Here is a 16,954-nt window from a genome sequence, read left to right on the forward strand (position 1 = left end):
CCGAATACCTGGCATGCTCGGCCTCAGCTTCCCTGCATCCTGCTCCTTGCTCCATGTGCTGAATTATTGAGTGATGGATTCCTTTAGCCATGCTCATGTTGACAGTTAGCCCTGTGTGCTTCTGCTAGCAGTAGGGCGCTGCTGGTTCTCCATTAGCCCGTTAGCGCTGCGATGGAGCAAGTCCGATGCTGAGATGTGTGCGTGCGTGTGTGTGTGTTCTATGTTTGTTCCAAGCTTGAAGAGATGAGTCAGAGACTGACACACACACACTACATTTAACACCCTGCAGAATGAGAGAAGCACCTTGGGGGGGGAAAAAGAGCTTCAGCTAACACAAACACAGGCAGGAAATACTGCCAAGGCAGTGTCTAGCAGAGGCATAGTTGAATCATTACTCTACCGGTATTATTCCACTGAGACATTCACTGATGTATGCATTACTGAAGAATGGACATGAAGTCATAGGGGGAAAATTTTTACCTCTCAGTGTGATTAGGTCATTGGAGAGGGAAAGGCGAAGGAAGAAGTGGAGAGATTTTGAGGTATTTCTTGTGAATGTTAAACAGTCCAGGAGGGCATATTGTCAGAAAGTACAGGTATTTATTTAATGGCCTTACAATACAAGTTCAGCACAATGGGAGGTTTAGATAAATGGCTCTTGCTTGAAATCTTTTATATACTGTCAATCTTCTGTCATTCAGCTTAGCAGTAGAATGGTTTTATTAAAGCAAAATGGAAGAAAAGCATAGGAAGCAATATAACGTGTTTCAGAGCACAGTGTGAATTCTGCATGAATTCACACATATCCAAACCTCAAACATAACCACATCCTAGACTGTAATTGCCTGTTTTCTCATTTTGGTGTGTATAGAATGTTTCACCACATCAGTAGCAACGCTTCAATCCTCTTCCCCAGTGAGCGCTTCAGTAAGGGGGGGCTGTCTCCACTCATTACAGCGCAGGGTCACACGCAGGTCACCTCATTCGGTTACCATCATTACGCACCTTATCAGCTCCCCCCCCCTCTCAGGAAGGCCTGACCCAGCACTAAATAGAACCCTGACAATTAGCGCTATCTCGCAAACACTGGCTACTTTCCACAGTGCCGCTGGAGAAGGGGAGTAAGCAGAGGAAGCATGCTATAATTGGTCCTTTTAGGTGTGACTAGAAAGCTGTGGATGTGGGACGCAGCCTTAAGAGAGGAAGCAAAGTGAAGTGAAAAAGTGGCGAAGAAAGAAAAGAAAGGGACTAGAAGTGCACGAGAGGTAGAAAATGGTAGAAAAGGAAGAACTGTGTTAATGGTGTGTTGGAACGAGAGGAAGGGGTAGGAGGGGGATAGTGAGGAAAGAAGGGAGGGAGATATATCGAAAGGGAGATGAGTTTTATAATTGGTGAGATTTGCCTGTGTGAATGATAAGATCCCTGAGGGAGAGAGGGAAGGAATAGACAGCCTCTATGAGTCCTTCCTGCCTCTCTTCTTTTTTCCTTATTTCTAATGCAGGAGGGAAAACTGCTTTGCCGCTTCATTTAGAAACAACGAGTCAGGCTCCAGCCCTTTGATTTTCTAATGAAAATTGGGCTGGCACAATGCCCTCTGAGCCACCATTCACGCATTTATATATGAGGTGCCGAATTTCACTTTTGTATCTTGCATTCTTTTGACATATTTTTGCTCACGAACTGCAGCGCTGAGAAAAAAAATTGCTTTCTGGTGAATTGTGAACTGCTGACTTGTTTGTTTTGCATACTTCACGGAGTGTCTACAGCTTAACGTATCATTTGCATGAATCATTTGACTGGAAGTACAGGCAGTAAATTAATGCCACAAAATATTCTCAAATGCAATTCTACAACTGTAAGCATAAATATTTTGTGCTTTCAGGCTTTGGAGCCTTGTAAAAGTAATTTCCTACAGTTTTCCTGCAGTGTTCTAGCATTTGTTGTATTGTAACTTGCTGTAACTTAATTGTGGCTTCTTTGAGATGCACTTTTTATTTTACTGTCACTTTTGGAATCTGTTTAGCACTGGGGAAGACATTATCTACAAATGCTCATGCAGCTGGGCAATTATAATATGTGTCTGAGCAGAGGCAGCTACTACACTGTATCACTTATAAGCAAAAAAAAAAAAGTAGAGACTTCTGCACACATGCTCAATTCAGGATTGAACTCCCATCAAAACTCAGCTTGCACATAAAAACATATACACATAAACCTGAGCCTCACTTTTAAAGCTGTTGAGCTGCAATTAAGCACACATTACTTGGTTTGAGGATGGCCCCACAAGGACAGCCTGAAGATCATTCAGATTACTGAGGACGGAACCACTTAAAAACCATGAAGATGGCTTTAGGACTGCAATTGCCATGCACATTTTTGCAGTCAAGTCTCCATCAGTGAACAGTGGATAAGTTCAAGAAAACAGACTTCATGTGAAAACTGTAATGAATTTCCTGGTTACACAACTGTACTATTTGAGTATGCAGTACACAGTTATAGAAGGGATCCTCACCCAGATGAGGATGAGTTCTCTTTGAATCTGGTTCCTCTCAAGGTTTCTTCCTCATATCGTCTCAGGGAGTTTTTCTTTGCCACCATCGCCTCTGGCTTGCTCAATAGGGATACATTCATACATTTAAAATATATATCCTGAATGTATTTATTTCTATAAATCTGCTTTGTGAGAATGTCCATTGTTAACAGCGCTATAGAAATAAAATTGAATTGAAAATGTACAGCATGCACATACATGTAGTGGTGTACGCCACCACTACATGTGTGCATGCTGTACATTTTTCATGGAACCACATTGACTATGCACATCCATTCTATGGATCTTGAGTATGCACAGATTTGATCGACTCTTCTGTTGCTGGTTCGCTTCAGTTTTGTGTAGTGTCTTGTAATGTTTCATCAAATTTGTTCTTCGGGTTTTTTTTATTATCCGTTTAACTTTCTCCAGACTGTGTCTAGTTGGTTTCACTGATTTCACATCTGAGCTGACAACCAGCAATGTTTCAACATAAACCTTTTTTTGCCTGGAGGGTAGCTCCTCTTTAGATGTAGCATCTTCTGATCTAACATCTGCCCTTTCGTTGAGTGGGTGAAGCCTCCTCATAAAGCTCTTCCCAGCCTGTGGTCATGGAAGTACTTCAGCTTTGCTTCTCTGGTCATGGGGATGTGGGTTGTGCGTGCATTCAGAATCATCGCAGTTCGAGTGCTACAGTTCAAGTGGCTCCCGTGATCCGAGGTGACAGCTAGAACGTAGCGGAGCATGAGATAGGAGAAGTTATTATTTCAAGATGAACAGATTATTCATGTGCTGTTAATATTTCAACAATGTCAGTGCGAGCAATAAAGAAGAAAAAAAAAAGCTACTAGGCAGAGAACGCGGCAAAGGTTCCACGTCCTATGATGAAAGATGATATCTTTCAGGAACCTTATAATTGGTTTGGAGGGAGAGGGAAAAGGCATTTCATGACTGGTAGCCCAGTGTTATTGTATAGAGGACTGTTGAATGGAATTCATAGCTTTAAGAGGATTTTTATCTTGTGCTTCATACTTTTCATAGGTCAGTATAGTTAGTGAGTGCGCAATAACAGTAAGCTTGAAAGTCAAAAAAGAACTGTTTGTACTTCTTCTTCTATAAATTAATAAAAGCTACTGCAGTGCCAATCGTATGATATCTAGCTGTTTTTGAGGTCTACAGATGAGAGATGAATGTCTTTTGTGTTCATATTTAATTTATGAATTTGTACTTTTGACATGAGAAGGTGAACACGATGCACTTGCCTTTCAAGTGGTTAAAGTCATGAGAACACTGTTGCTAGGCAACAACTGGGCAATATGGGCGCTGAACAGGAAAGCCAGCGAACAATTGAGGCTTATAATTTAGCTAGATAGCATATAGCTGTCATTTAGACTACAGAACGCTGTAGTGACAGTGGAAACAAGACAAAACTGTCAATAATATCAATGTTTCCTTCAGATGTGTCGGTAAATGTCTAAGGAAATACTATATAATGAGTATTTTTGACGTATGCAGCACAATGAAACTCTTTTCTTCGCATATCCCAGCATGTTTGGAGGTTTGGGTCAGAGCGCAGGGTCAGCTATGATACAGCGCCCCTGAAGCAGAGAAGGTTAAGGGCCTTGCTCAAGCGCCCAACAGGGGCAGCTTCCCAGTGCTGAGGCTTGAACCCCCGACCTTCCAATCACTAGCCTTAACCGTCAAGCTACCACTGCCCCATTTTTATCTATATGATGAAAATGACACTGTAATTTCTAGGGTTTTGATGATCAGAATTGAGAAAGCAATCATAAATAAATTATTATTGATTTATAATTTATTATAATTAGATTATTATTGATTATAATTTATCATAAATCGATTATACTATCAAAAAATGACAGACAACTGGTGGGTGAAAAAAATATTAATTTCTAATGAACTGATATGTAGCTAATTTAGCAGAACACGGTGATTTGCCCATAACGCTGATACTTTTTTCTAGTTCGTCTCCACGTGTCATCTTTCGTGAATTAACGGTAGGCCTATTCCAGATTCTGCAGAAAGTTGGTCACATATCAATCGGACGCTAGGAAATTGTATCATATTGTATTGTAGCCGTTTCAGTGATGTCAGCAAATATCAAACTGCTGCGTTAAGAATTAAAATTGTATCGTATTGTGTGGAAGCCTGAGGTTTACTGAAAGCCTTCCTTCTTACTGAAAAATGTTAACCTTGCTTCACAACTTGTGAACTCAGAAGTGGTGACTATAAGAAGACTGGGTCATTCATATTGACACTTTGCATAAACACAGTAAACACTTGATATTGTATCGGCCCTGTGCATATGACAGTATATGTTCATGTGTGAATAACAAAAGTGTATGACTCTGTAGGTGTAATAGAGCTGGTGTGTGGTGTGTTCATGGAGTACGCAGCATTGTATCTGGAGAAAGAAGAGAGATGCAGAGTGAAGAGCTGTTGTGCTCTACTGTTGTCCCTGCTGGACATCATCTACTGCCTGCTCAAACACCTCTCTGCTGTGGTCCGACTGGCTGTACAGGTAAGAGTGCCTGCTCACCAGACTCTCACGCACATTTTCACACTCGCACACGGTTTCGTTCTCTCTTCACTCTGACATGCCATTCCCTCTTACTTTCTCTGATCAGTAAACATCTTTCACTCTGTCGCTGTCTAGCATCAGCTCTCCTTTCCCTTCTCTCTCTCTCTTTCTCTCACCCTTAGGGAAGTCTCTCTCTGCCTCTGTCGCCCTAGGCGTGCTGTTAGGGGGTTCATGTCTGGGTCCTCTCCTAGCTGACGATTACATTGTTATGCAATGACACCTGGCATGCAGATAAGACTAGAATAGAATTATCACCGTGGTTGTCGCGCTCCCACTCCGAGCCGCTGTTGTCATCCTCTCCAGCTGTGAGAACTATACACCACATGTTAGTAGCTGAACCGAACTCGAACATTACTAGGTGAGATATGCCTGTGGTTACTCATACATACAGATGCGCATGTGCATATGTTTATGCTCAGCCTCTATAGGTTGTTTTCTGGAGCTCAGATGGTGCTATGTGCATCTGCACATGGTGTCTCCAGCAGGCTCATGGGAAAGAGTACAGTGAAGTTGGACATCTAACACAGCACAATCATAAGGCCCCCTCCCCTCGGAGGGCCACCATGCCTTTCCCATTGGCCCTCATTACCCAGCTCTGGCTCTTTGTCTTCTGTCCTATGCCATTCCATACATATTTATGCACGGACATCGGAAAAAAAGGGGAATGCGTAATGGAAATCAATTTTCCCGGAAAATGCAAAGCTCATTAAAAAGTGGCTGCAAATTCATTTGGGTGATAATGATAAAGAGAGAAGATGGCTCTCCCTAGCAGTTTTATTACATCTCTCTCTCTCTCTGCCTCTCTCCTTTCTCTGTCTGTGTCCCACTCCCTTTTCTTTCCTCGTTCTCCTTCTCCTGCCTAGTTTCCTAGTCGCCGTCTCGAGCCATCATTAATATTTGAAATGGATGAGGGAAATTTAATTGAGAAAGTGCTGCATTCGATATGACCAAGTGTCTGTTGGGAATAATCACATTGCCTGCAGACTGTCAATCTCTGAGAGATTTCCAGAACACTTGGCAGAAATATGAGCGGCAATAAGACTCCGAAATTGGGCAGGAGAGAGCTGAACTCTGCTGAACCAGACGCTTCACTCTCAGTTTAGCACCTCTCTCTTGCCGGCTGCTGCTGTGCACATTTTCAGAGTGTTTTGTGTTGTTTGTGTCTATTTTAAACCACCACTTTTCCTTGCTCTCTCTCTCTCTCTGTCTCTCTCTCTCTCTCTTTCCCTCTCTCCCTCCCTCCCTCTCCCTGCCTCTGTTTTCCTGCTCATGAAACTTAAGTATGTCTTGCTGACAGCTCCACTAATAGAGTGGGAGTTTGTTATTGTTTTTCATGTGATTGGTGGTAGACTGTGTGCTGCAAACATTTTAGTGTAACAGCAGCAGTGGGCAGTGCAGAGTCTCTGGTAAAAAATCAGTTCAGTTAAAAATAGTGTCCCCTTCAACAACTCTTCCTCCGAATACAGACAAGTGTTCTCTTTTTTGGTAGTGTTATTAGTTTGCTCAGTTAAACCTTTACTCGCCAGCAAAGTGCTAACAGTATATACATATATACTAATATGAGGAGTGTTAACACTGTACTCTATTAGCACACACTGTATATATATAATAAGTCTTTCTGTCCTTTCCTAAAGTCTAACAGTAAAGAAGACAATGAAGCAGCAGAAAAGCTCCTACTCATCAACAAGCCACTCACTGATCTCATCAACCTTCTCATTCAAATGGTCAGTGTGCGTGTGTGTGTGTCCGTGTATGTGTGTTTTTGTGCATCTTTGTGTCCATATGTGTGTGAATTATATCTTTTATTCTTTTATTTGAAAAATGAAATGAGCCAAAGGATTTACCTTGTTACTGAGGTTTTAATTGGTTAGGGGTTGATGTAAGTATAACCTTATTTAGCTAGTACACTGATCATTTTGTGTGTGTGTGTGTGTGTGTGTGTGTGTGTATGAAAATGTATGCAAGAAAAAACTGCTACTCAAGCATGCATTAAGAAACCAGACTTGTATATTGAGACTTGGGAAAAGAAAATATGGTCCTAGATGTAGAATTAAATTAATAAAATGGAGGCAGTGGTGCAGAGTATCAACTGGGTCCAAAACTCATTAACCTTTACTGATTAACATGGCTTGTCTGCCAACCTCGAATGCTAATCTAACACCTTTCACTGGTACAAAAAAAAAGAGGAACCGAACAACAACATGGGAGGGAAAGAAGATAAATGACAGCGCTAATAGTGAGCAGATGATTCACTTTTTTTTTCTCAGTTTGTGGCCAGTTATGTCTCAAAACCACTCTTTATGTTTGACATCCTGACCTCAAGGCTAGTGTGCTGCTCAGGTGTTGGGTCTATAAAACGTTTAAAAAGAGTGTAGGGTTTTTTTTTATTTTTTAGGAAAAAAAACATAAAAAGGAAAACTATAGTTTCACAGAAATTGACTTTGATTGTGTTTTGAACCAGTATCAGCTTGAGGAATTACAGTTTTCCAGTCCGCCAAAGTTCTGTGTACCTTTCTGTAATAAGGTCCAGCTAGGAGAGTTTAATCATGTCATATTTGAAAATGCTCATGATCAAGCTTAGGTCAGTTCTGGAAAAGGCCATGCTTAATTTCCAGCGCCTTCCGTAATGCCTCGAGTGTCACAAGGAGCAAGGGAGAGAGCCATTGGCATGCTGCAGGCTGTTATGTCATGTGCTAGCGTTGCTAGAAACGATGGAGTTAAGCTGCTCCACTGGACCCTGACAACCAGTTGGCAGGTCACATGACAATCCATGATCTGGTCAGCTGCTTTCATATTTGTGTATGCAGGATGCACCTGATCACCAGTATCAGGAGATTCTGGTGGAATACGAGAAAGCATTTTACAAGAGTATATCTATGAGTCAGAGGGGTAAAGCAGTTACATGAGATAAGGAAGGATAAATAATTGATAGTTGATGATGCTTACAGGTGGTTTTGTTTTTGTGCTCTCTTCCGCTACTAGTAATGGATTTCATTACTGTCTGCAAAAGCATCTCCTAATAAAATAACCATGTTAGATTTGTTGAAATTAATATTCAACAAATACTCCTGACTCACAATATCCAGTGTCTCTCGTGGGATTTATCCCCACACAAAGCAAAGCTTATTTTAGTATTCGTGACTTTATATATCCTCTGTGTTTGCTTAGTACTTACAGAAAATGTTTGCAAGCTGCACTTAAAAATGAATAAGTTCCATAAATGTCATGCACGTACGTATATGGATCTGTTCTTAATTCCAGTTCAAAAACTGTCTAATAATATAATGTACAACTGAATTATACACTTTGTCAGCAGATCGAATTAACTCTGTTCTTCATTACAGATTACACCTGCTCTCAGTGTGGCCCACTGACATTCAGGCTTCCTGAAACAAAAACTAAAAACATTGTTAATATGAAATCCATTTTCTAGTGATGATCCACATAGTTGTTGTAAGATTTATGACTGTGTGATCACAATTTAAAGATTAGTCATTTTAACTGCATTAACCGCATCTTAGAGTGGCCTTTTTAGAATAATCCATCTGTGTCTCTGAGGCATTCATTATTCAGAATTATTACCCTTCATCTACCTAATGGAAAGTGCTAAGACATTGTAGAATAGATTGTATTTCATTGGCAATAATAAATTCATAATGAATTTTGAATGGTTATTCATATTCATATTCCTTTCATAGTCTTGAGAGTGCATTGGCGTGGATACCAAAACATAATGACATGTTCAACTTTTAAAAACAGGGATTGGTTGATAATACATACATGCACAGATTTTATGGGTACATGTTGTTTTATAGCACTGAATCATGTGTTTGGCTGTATGTTTAAGACAATGGTTCTCAAACTTTTTCAGCGTGAGGCCCCCCTTGTGTAGGGTGCTTCCCTATGTGGCCCACTAGACTTGTCGAATTTTTGCAATTTTGTTTTTTTCAAGCTAGGCTCTTCTGTATTAACTTTCTCAGCCAAGAGACTCTGTACCCTCTATTTAAAAACTTATCAATTTTAAATGGTCTTAGGTTTTATCAATGTGTGGCTAACAGTACTGTACACTAGTATGTCATTGGATGTCTGTCTTAGTGTGCTGCGTATAAATATATAAATATGTGTATGTATGTATGTATGTATGTACGTATGTATGTATATAATATTTCATTTATTAATATTTCTCATTTTTATGTACATCATAGTTCAAAGGTTCCCAGTCCCAACTAGCATACAGGTTATTTAAACAAAAAAAAAAGAGAATGTTCTACCCCTAATATTCGGCCCCCAGACACCATCTGGCGGCCTCCCAGAGGGCCATGGCCCCCAATTTGAGAACCACTGGTTTAAGAGTTCGCTAAAGAGAGAAGTGAAAGAGCAAAGGAGAATGCTTTTCAGAAGAGATAGAAATGAGGCACTCTGGTGTCTGCATAGCATTGCTCTATGCTGTATAAATCTCACAGATGGCATGAAGGAAGAAGCCCACAGGGCAGCAGCGCTAAAGCTCTGTGTGGAGAAGGCAGTGTCACCCACTCAGGGCCATGCATCATGGGCGCTCTCTTTACCCTCAGTGTGTGTGTGGCTGGAATCATGCACCATTTTTCTAAACACTCCTGCGGCCAGACCAGTTCTTTCAGCAGGGGCATAACAACAAGCTATGAGCTTTCATACATATGCACTCAGCCCCACATTCATCCCAACACCACCAGGCATCCTCATGTTCTCTTGGTGAGGTGTGTGAGGACTGTGTGTAACAGACAGGGCTTACTGCTCTGCCTGTAAGTCACAGCCACTTCCAGTGGATGAGGGCTCTGGACTCCCTGTGACGTTTCCTCTGTCTGCTCCTTTGTGTGAAAACAGAGAGGATTATGCAGAACGTTAGTGTGTGTGTGTGTGTGTGTGTGTGTGTGTGTGTGTGTGTGTGTGTGTGTGTTCAAGAGTGGATGACGCCCTAGGAACAGATGAACAGAATGTCTCTCTAAGGGGTGGGGGGCAAACAGATTGCATTTTAAAGAGACCATGCATAAGCCAGAACCTCAAGCTCATTCTTTGTTAAAAAGTGCTAAAAATGTTTTGATGTATATTTTGAAAATTATAAATTATATTTTGTCTGTTTGGTAGAGTCAAAGGAAAGGGGTGCAGTGCCATATATTTGAAGCATAATTCAGAGTTTTGAGCTATAATCAACTTTTAGCATTACCAGGGAAGATGCTGAGCTTCTGTAAGATTATGCTAATGTGTCCAATTATTTATGGTCCTCTCAAATTAAGAGACAAAATAATTGATGGACTGCACTGTACTTTAAACAGGAAAGAAAACTGTCAGTATTACTACTCATACTTGGAGACAAATGATAGCAATACTCCACATCTAAAACTGTCCAATTATTTAAAGGTCAGGCTTCAGAAATAGGGTTCTGTGTATAATACGCGATTATGTTAAACCTTTAAAACCATTACGGTTCACATAATAGAGATAAATAACCGGACAATCTGCATTCTAATCTTAGTCATTATTACATTTTAAATGTAATATGTTGTATAGAAATAAAGACAGGACGGATACTGTCAAATTACTTACAAACCACACTATACTTACTATAAATCACTAGTCTTCATAGCCAGATGACTGCTGGGGGAAATGACTGGGTAATTTCTTCCTGGACTTTTAAATACAAGTTTTTTCATTCTGTCAAATCAAGTAATACTTGAGATGCACCAAGATGGGCACTTTCTTCATTCACAAATATGTCATGAATTCAGACATAATTGTACAACTTGCATCTGGATATGAATTGACCGTAAAAAAAATGGGTCCAAAATAGAAGAAAAACATGAAAGTTTGAGAAACAAAGAGAGAGAGGTAATTGTTTTTGTATCTGAGAGCAAGAGATTGTAATCAAACTTATTTGATTGGTTCAGCTTGGGCTCAGAAATTATGTTTGAGGTTGAGAAGCTAAATTCAGATTATTAGTGATTGAAAACTTTTTTTTTTTATTTTCACCCTTAAGTTAGTCTCGAGATACTTTCTTCCTGTGCATTCGGAAGCCATTCAAACGAATATTACCAGAGTTAGTAGACCTATATGATATCTACAAACTATAAAGCAAACCATTTAAAATTCCAAAATAAGCCAGTGTTCTTCTCTACCAGTGTGGTGAATATGAATATGAACTAATGTTGGATTAGATCGAGTGTTATAATAATCAACCTCATTTATGATTATCTGAGGGATTTGAACCGACAAGCTCTAGTAATCCAACATCTGACCTACAGATTACCAGCCGTTTCAGCACTCTACTCACCACGTTATTCTTAAGGGGAATTGCTCAAGTTAAATTGAAAACTCTATGAAAATGAATAGTATAAAAGTGGGTAGGACAGTTTTAAGAGAGTTTTTTTTCTTTCTTACCAGAGATCAGTTGCTGTGATTTCTTTATAAAGAAAGCTGTGGGAATCATGATACAGTTTACATCTCCATAGTGACACTAAGCTAAAAATGGCTACCTGACTCCCAAGCAGAAACAGTTTAAACTGAAAGTGGCCAGAAGGCTACCTTTACATTAGCAACAGCACAGACCCCTGCAGCAATGTGAACAACTTTTTTTTATTTATATATGTTTATATAGTAAAACAGTCTTTGCCAGTGCCAAAATAGAAAATAATTTTTTTTGCTATCTGGTAAATTGATTTTTTTTTTTTTTTTTAAATGTCATTACATAACATTGAAAACGGTTGAATACGATATCTTTTACCTAGGCGTGCATTACATTTTACATTTACAGATTTACGAGTACAGATTATTGATGTAACCTCTCATAATCTACAGAAGAAATGCACTTTTAATAATAAGATAAAGATTTAGCCTGACGGTTTTCGAAACCGACCTAATTTTTCACCACTGGGTTTAAAATGGATGTGTTTTCAAGTATACCAGTCACAATTTCTAACACCGTGTGTATGCACGTGTGCAGGGGCAAAGTAGTGTGAAGAGTACTTATTGTCTGTCACAAAGCACACTTAGAGGTCATAAGAGGGCAGCAGTGCTACATGTCCCCGTAGGCCTCAGTAGAACTCTTTCTCTTTCTCCCGCAATCAGCCTTTCAGCACACACAGTGGCATTAACACACCCTAATCTCTCTGATTCCAGCCCGCTTTTCAGCCACCCATTCCCATTAGGCTCCTCTGCCCTATTTCCCTGGTGCATCCACTAGCTATGCTAAGTAAACATGGTGGTTTTATGAGACTGGCTAAGCAGGTGTTAACTCTTGTTCTGCACTGACTCTGTGCTGGCATGCGAACAATACTGGGCGAGTGAGCCTGTGCACACACACCAAAGGCCATTCAGCCTGGGGCTCTGGCTCCACTCCGCCCCTCGTCCATGGCAGAGAGGCGGCGCTCTTTGGGGGCCATTGTTTGGGCCTTAAGCATTCCACCCATTCTGGCGTGGCCGGCGGCATCACAAAAAGGGGGCAGGATTAGGCGCGGCCAGTGCTTGCCCCGTGGCCTCATGGGATTAGGTTTCTATGGAATGGGGCAGCAACGGATCAGCACAGAAAAAGAAATCGGGATCCCAGAGTTCTCTCCACAGGCTTTGAGGGGAATAGGAGAGCTGCAGAGAAAATCCCCATGGCCTCATGACGCGGTCCCTCTCTTTCTGTCTGGAAGGGCATTGACTAGTGCTGCTTTAAGAGGTCTCATTCACTATCCCTAAACCGATCCTCTGATGGGCGTGTTTAGCTCATAACTATGAATGTGTCAGTCTCTGAGGATCAGTGCCGCACTCCCCCAATTACGGCTGTTTTAGGAATAATGTCTGTATCAACCTCTCTTTTTAACACGCCACTCTACCCATAGAAGCGGATTCTGCTTTATTGTCTCAGGAGGGTTATTGTTTTCATTTAGATGTAACACTATATAGACAGATTCATAAAATTAAACTTGTGCTATAGCACGAATATTACTGTAATAATACTTTTCAGTAACAACCTACTATGACTCCTACTTTGGCATATTTTACAGTTTTGTTTTAAATGTACATTTTTGTTCAAGTCTTATTTCAAAGGTTATTTATTTTACACTCCGAATACAGGGCTCCTGGACAAAACATTAGTAACATATGTAATTTCTTTCCTAATACATGGTTACACGTCTCCTCACCTTAATAACAGCACCAGTCCTGTCAGGTAAGGAAGGCACCAGTGTCTTGCGAGAGTTCCTGTCAGTTTTAGCCCACTCTTCCACTGACTGTGTGAACAATTCAGCTAGAGCTTGTGGATCTTATTTTGGAGTTTCACCTGCTGTTCCAAATAATCCCACAAGTTTTCTGTGGGATTGAGGTCCGGAGATTTTGCAGGCCAGTGAAAGTGTCCCAGTGTTGCATCATGCTCACTGAACAAGTCACACACAGATTTGGCCCAGTACGCTCTACATCCGAAACATGAGTGTGTCTATGTTGTGCTCTGGTTGGACATGAAGCACAAAAGGCAGCAACCTCAGAGTCTTCCCAACAATTGAGACACAGGTTTTATGCTAAATTGCATTTGTCCTATCTGTTGACATTGTACAATAAGGCACTGCTATTGGTGAATATGACTTTTTTGTTTGTTTGTTAAGGGACCTTTTTATAGAGCTATCAACCTTTCCGGGGTGTTTCCTAAATATCTCTCTTTTCTTAGCTGCCATGTGGTGATGCAGAGGTGTATGAGGATGCCAGTCAGTGTGTATCACTACTAACTCAGCTGTATGGCAGGGATGCGGCTGATCATCTGACCCCTAAAGACCTGCTCAGCCTCACACGCACATTTCAACTACACACTGACCCTAGACAGCAGAGACTGCTGCTCTATGTCCTCAAACGTCTGGTGAGTGATCGTGCATTTTGTTGCTATGCAGCCAGTCCGAAGTGCATAGACTTCTTCATATTATAGTATAAACAGGAAACAACTGAACTGAACTTCCAATATGGGATCCGTCAACAATACAAGACACTTTGTACCTTTCCTGGAAATGTTCTGCCAGGCATGCAAGCCAAAAGGAGTTTTTTGTTTTGATATGTTCTCAGAGCACAAATGATCATGATTGTTTTAGTTAGGTCTATTTTTGATCTGAGAGCACATTTTAATAACGAACTAAATTAATATGCATGTAAAAGCAGCCATTTTTGTTACAGCTTTTACCTAAAGTCTTACCTTAATTTATTCAGTGTTATGTTACAAGGTAAGGCAACAGCTACTGCAATTTGAGGCATTGTGTCAACAGTGCTTCTACACAACCCTTGAGTATTGCTGACAGTTATCATTAACAAACATAATTGAGCTAGTTGGAATGACAGTCATGTTTTGCCCATGCAACACCTGAGGTGCCATGAAGTCTGCGCACTTTACTCAATCCATCACACTGGTATGAATCCATTTCAGTCTCATCTGTCTATATATATATGCTGTTAAAATGCACAGAGCAGTTTGGCAAAACCAGTATAACAAACAATCCATTTTGATACACCTGTTTTGGCTAGATCTCTGTCATGGCCTGCTTTACTGGCAACGCCACTGACACTTACTCGGACTTCATGTTGAGACAACAGCAGTCTGCTAAAGTTGTCAGTTCACATAACCGTATAGGTTATACTGTCCAGTTACATACAGACTCTACTGCATATTTCTAGCACACATTTGTTGTGCAAACTTTGGGAAAACAATGGATATTGAACAGACTTTAAAACACGAGTCGTCAGCTGGTGGACCACGGTCCAGATGCAGACTCAGCAAAAGTATTTCAGAGGACCAAACTGAGTACTTGAAATAGTTGCAGCAGAGCGTATTAAGGTATGGAAGAAAAAAAAATAGTCATAGTTCAGCGACTAGTTTTGAAAACCAGTGTGAATTATGTAGCAGATCCTTTGTAGCAACGTTAATGTAATTGTTTAGCTTTAGCCAGCTGATCAGACCGGTGAGTAGTTACAGGCTCTAATCTAAAAGATTAGGTCAGAAAGAGGATTTTTCATTTTATTTACCTTCAGCAAACTAACGACATGGCTTGTTTAAAAAAATTTAAATGTCAATGATGAAAACATAATCATTAAATACAAAAGAGGCAGAGAAGTTCAAAATTTAAAACAGATGCCTCATCCGTTCAGTGTCCATGGCTCTAGTCATAAGTGGGAATGTGAAGTGTCACTATAAAACAAAGCAACCATTTCAAATAGTCTTATTTTAGGATATAAACTACAGTAATCATTAAGTAATGGTTAAGCATTAAAAGGTAACTGTTGTTGCCATTCAGTATTGCTATTGCTTCTCCAGACCTTTGTAAACAAGGAATCTTATGTAACTGTACATTTTACAAATTTTAGTTGAATACCCCTGCTCTAAAATATTATCACCTTTAGAGATGTGGAATAAAAACTCACTCTTTAAATCACTCTAGTGTGAGGTAAAGACAAAGTGTCAGCCATGTTTTGAATGTGTATCCAGCAAACAGAAAATTCTCTTCAATATTGGATAAGTTGTGTAGCAGGAACTGTGCTGTTTGTGCTTCGTGTCGGTGGGGAAGCGTGAAAGATTGGGCTTTGCCCTGAAGGAAGAACAGACCATCAATAACTCAAGGCTATGTGTGTTCTTTCCTCCAATGCCCCCCCCCCCCAACCCTCACCCCCCTCTCCCTCTCATATACGCACACACAGAGTTCAAAATCAGTGTATGTTATGGTATCAATTGGTTGTAAACATTTGCTCATGATCAGTATTAGACATCAGATGTCCACAGATATATTATTGAAATAATCTTGAGAGAGAAATGAAAATGTGACTGTCCTTTTTGCCAAGAGAGAGGACTGAGTTATGGCTATGATGATCTCATCTATGTTCAGGCACTGAATGCATTTGGACAGTAGCAGATGCCTCATATGGCTCAGTGAGAGCAGACTCTTCTCAGGCTCACACATACCTTACACATTCTTCCCTGGTATGCTCACCACGGGCTGTTTGGTTTGGTCTCTGTGTGTTCTCTAGTTAAAAGATTTTTTTTTGTGTGGAAATGCTAGAAATTTCGATTTTTGAAATGTCTAGACCTGTAATAGGCATAGAATTTAAAGTATATTTGAGAAAAACATTCTGGTTCATTGGGTCTAGCTATTTTCCTCAGCTATTTCCTCTTCTCAGGTTTCTGGTTAAAAAAAAAAAAAAAAAAAAGCCTCTGGACTGTAAATTAGCTCCAGTCTAGCCAAAGCAAACTTAAATGGTTTAAACAGAGGCAGTGGAGTCAGATAATGGGAGGGAAAGACTGTTTTTAAAATGATAAACTGCTTATTATTAATGCTTATTACACTTTTTATTAAACTAATTATGAGCCACCCAGTGCTCTCTTAGGTTCTCTGATCTTAGGAGCTGAGTAGATAAATTTATGAGTGAGAGATGAGGCTATTTATTAAAATGAAGTTTGATCTCATTGCTTTTGCAACATACCCGCTATTGTAAAGGAACTATCAAACCATGCCTTCTGAAACGCAAGCAGATCAAAAAGACTGAACTGCTGAACATGAGAAAGTAAATGGCTGCTGTCCACTTTAATCAAGCTAAAGATGTGAGGATCTCATTCTTATCATAACGCATTATGAGACAAAAAGATAATAGGAGAACATTTTGTATCAAAATGTTGGCATAAAATACTCAACATGACCGATATGGAAGTGAAGTTAAGGCTTTCTTATTCATTTCTTATTCACGTACTATCTTATGTATTTGTTATATTTCAATATATCATATTTAAATATATGAATCATGGCTCTAATCAGTTAACTGTCATAGCCTTAAATGGGAAAAGG

General features: G+C 40.1%; 1 protein-coding gene across 8 annotated transcripts in view; it reads left to right on the forward strand.

The window, feature by feature from the left end:
• Positions 1-16,954, forward strand: part of ulk4 (unc-51 like kinase 4) — a 117,003-nt gene that overhangs the window by 82,223 nt on the left and 17,826 nt on the right. For 7 of the 8 annotated variants that reach the window (XM_053682245.1, XM_053682249.1, XM_053682258.1 and 4 more), the window contains exons 33-35: positions 4,906-5,072; positions 6,767-6,856; positions 13,810-13,995. In XM_053682245.1, coding sequence (XP_053538220.1) covers positions 4,906-5,072; positions 6,767-6,856; positions 13,810-13,995 — 443 coding nt within the window. The remainder of the gene's footprint in view (positions 1-4,905; positions 5,073-6,766; positions 6,857-13,809; positions 13,996-16,954) is intronic. The other variant, XM_017474060.3, reaches the window with a different exon arrangement.

Source organism: Ictalurus punctatus, chromosome 1 (assembly GCF_001660625.3).
Source record: "Ictalurus punctatus breed USDA103 chromosome 1, Coco_2.0, whole genome shotgun sequence".
NCBI classification, from domain to species: Eukaryota; Metazoa; Chordata; class Actinopteri; order Siluriformes; family Ictaluridae; genus Ictalurus; species Ictalurus punctatus.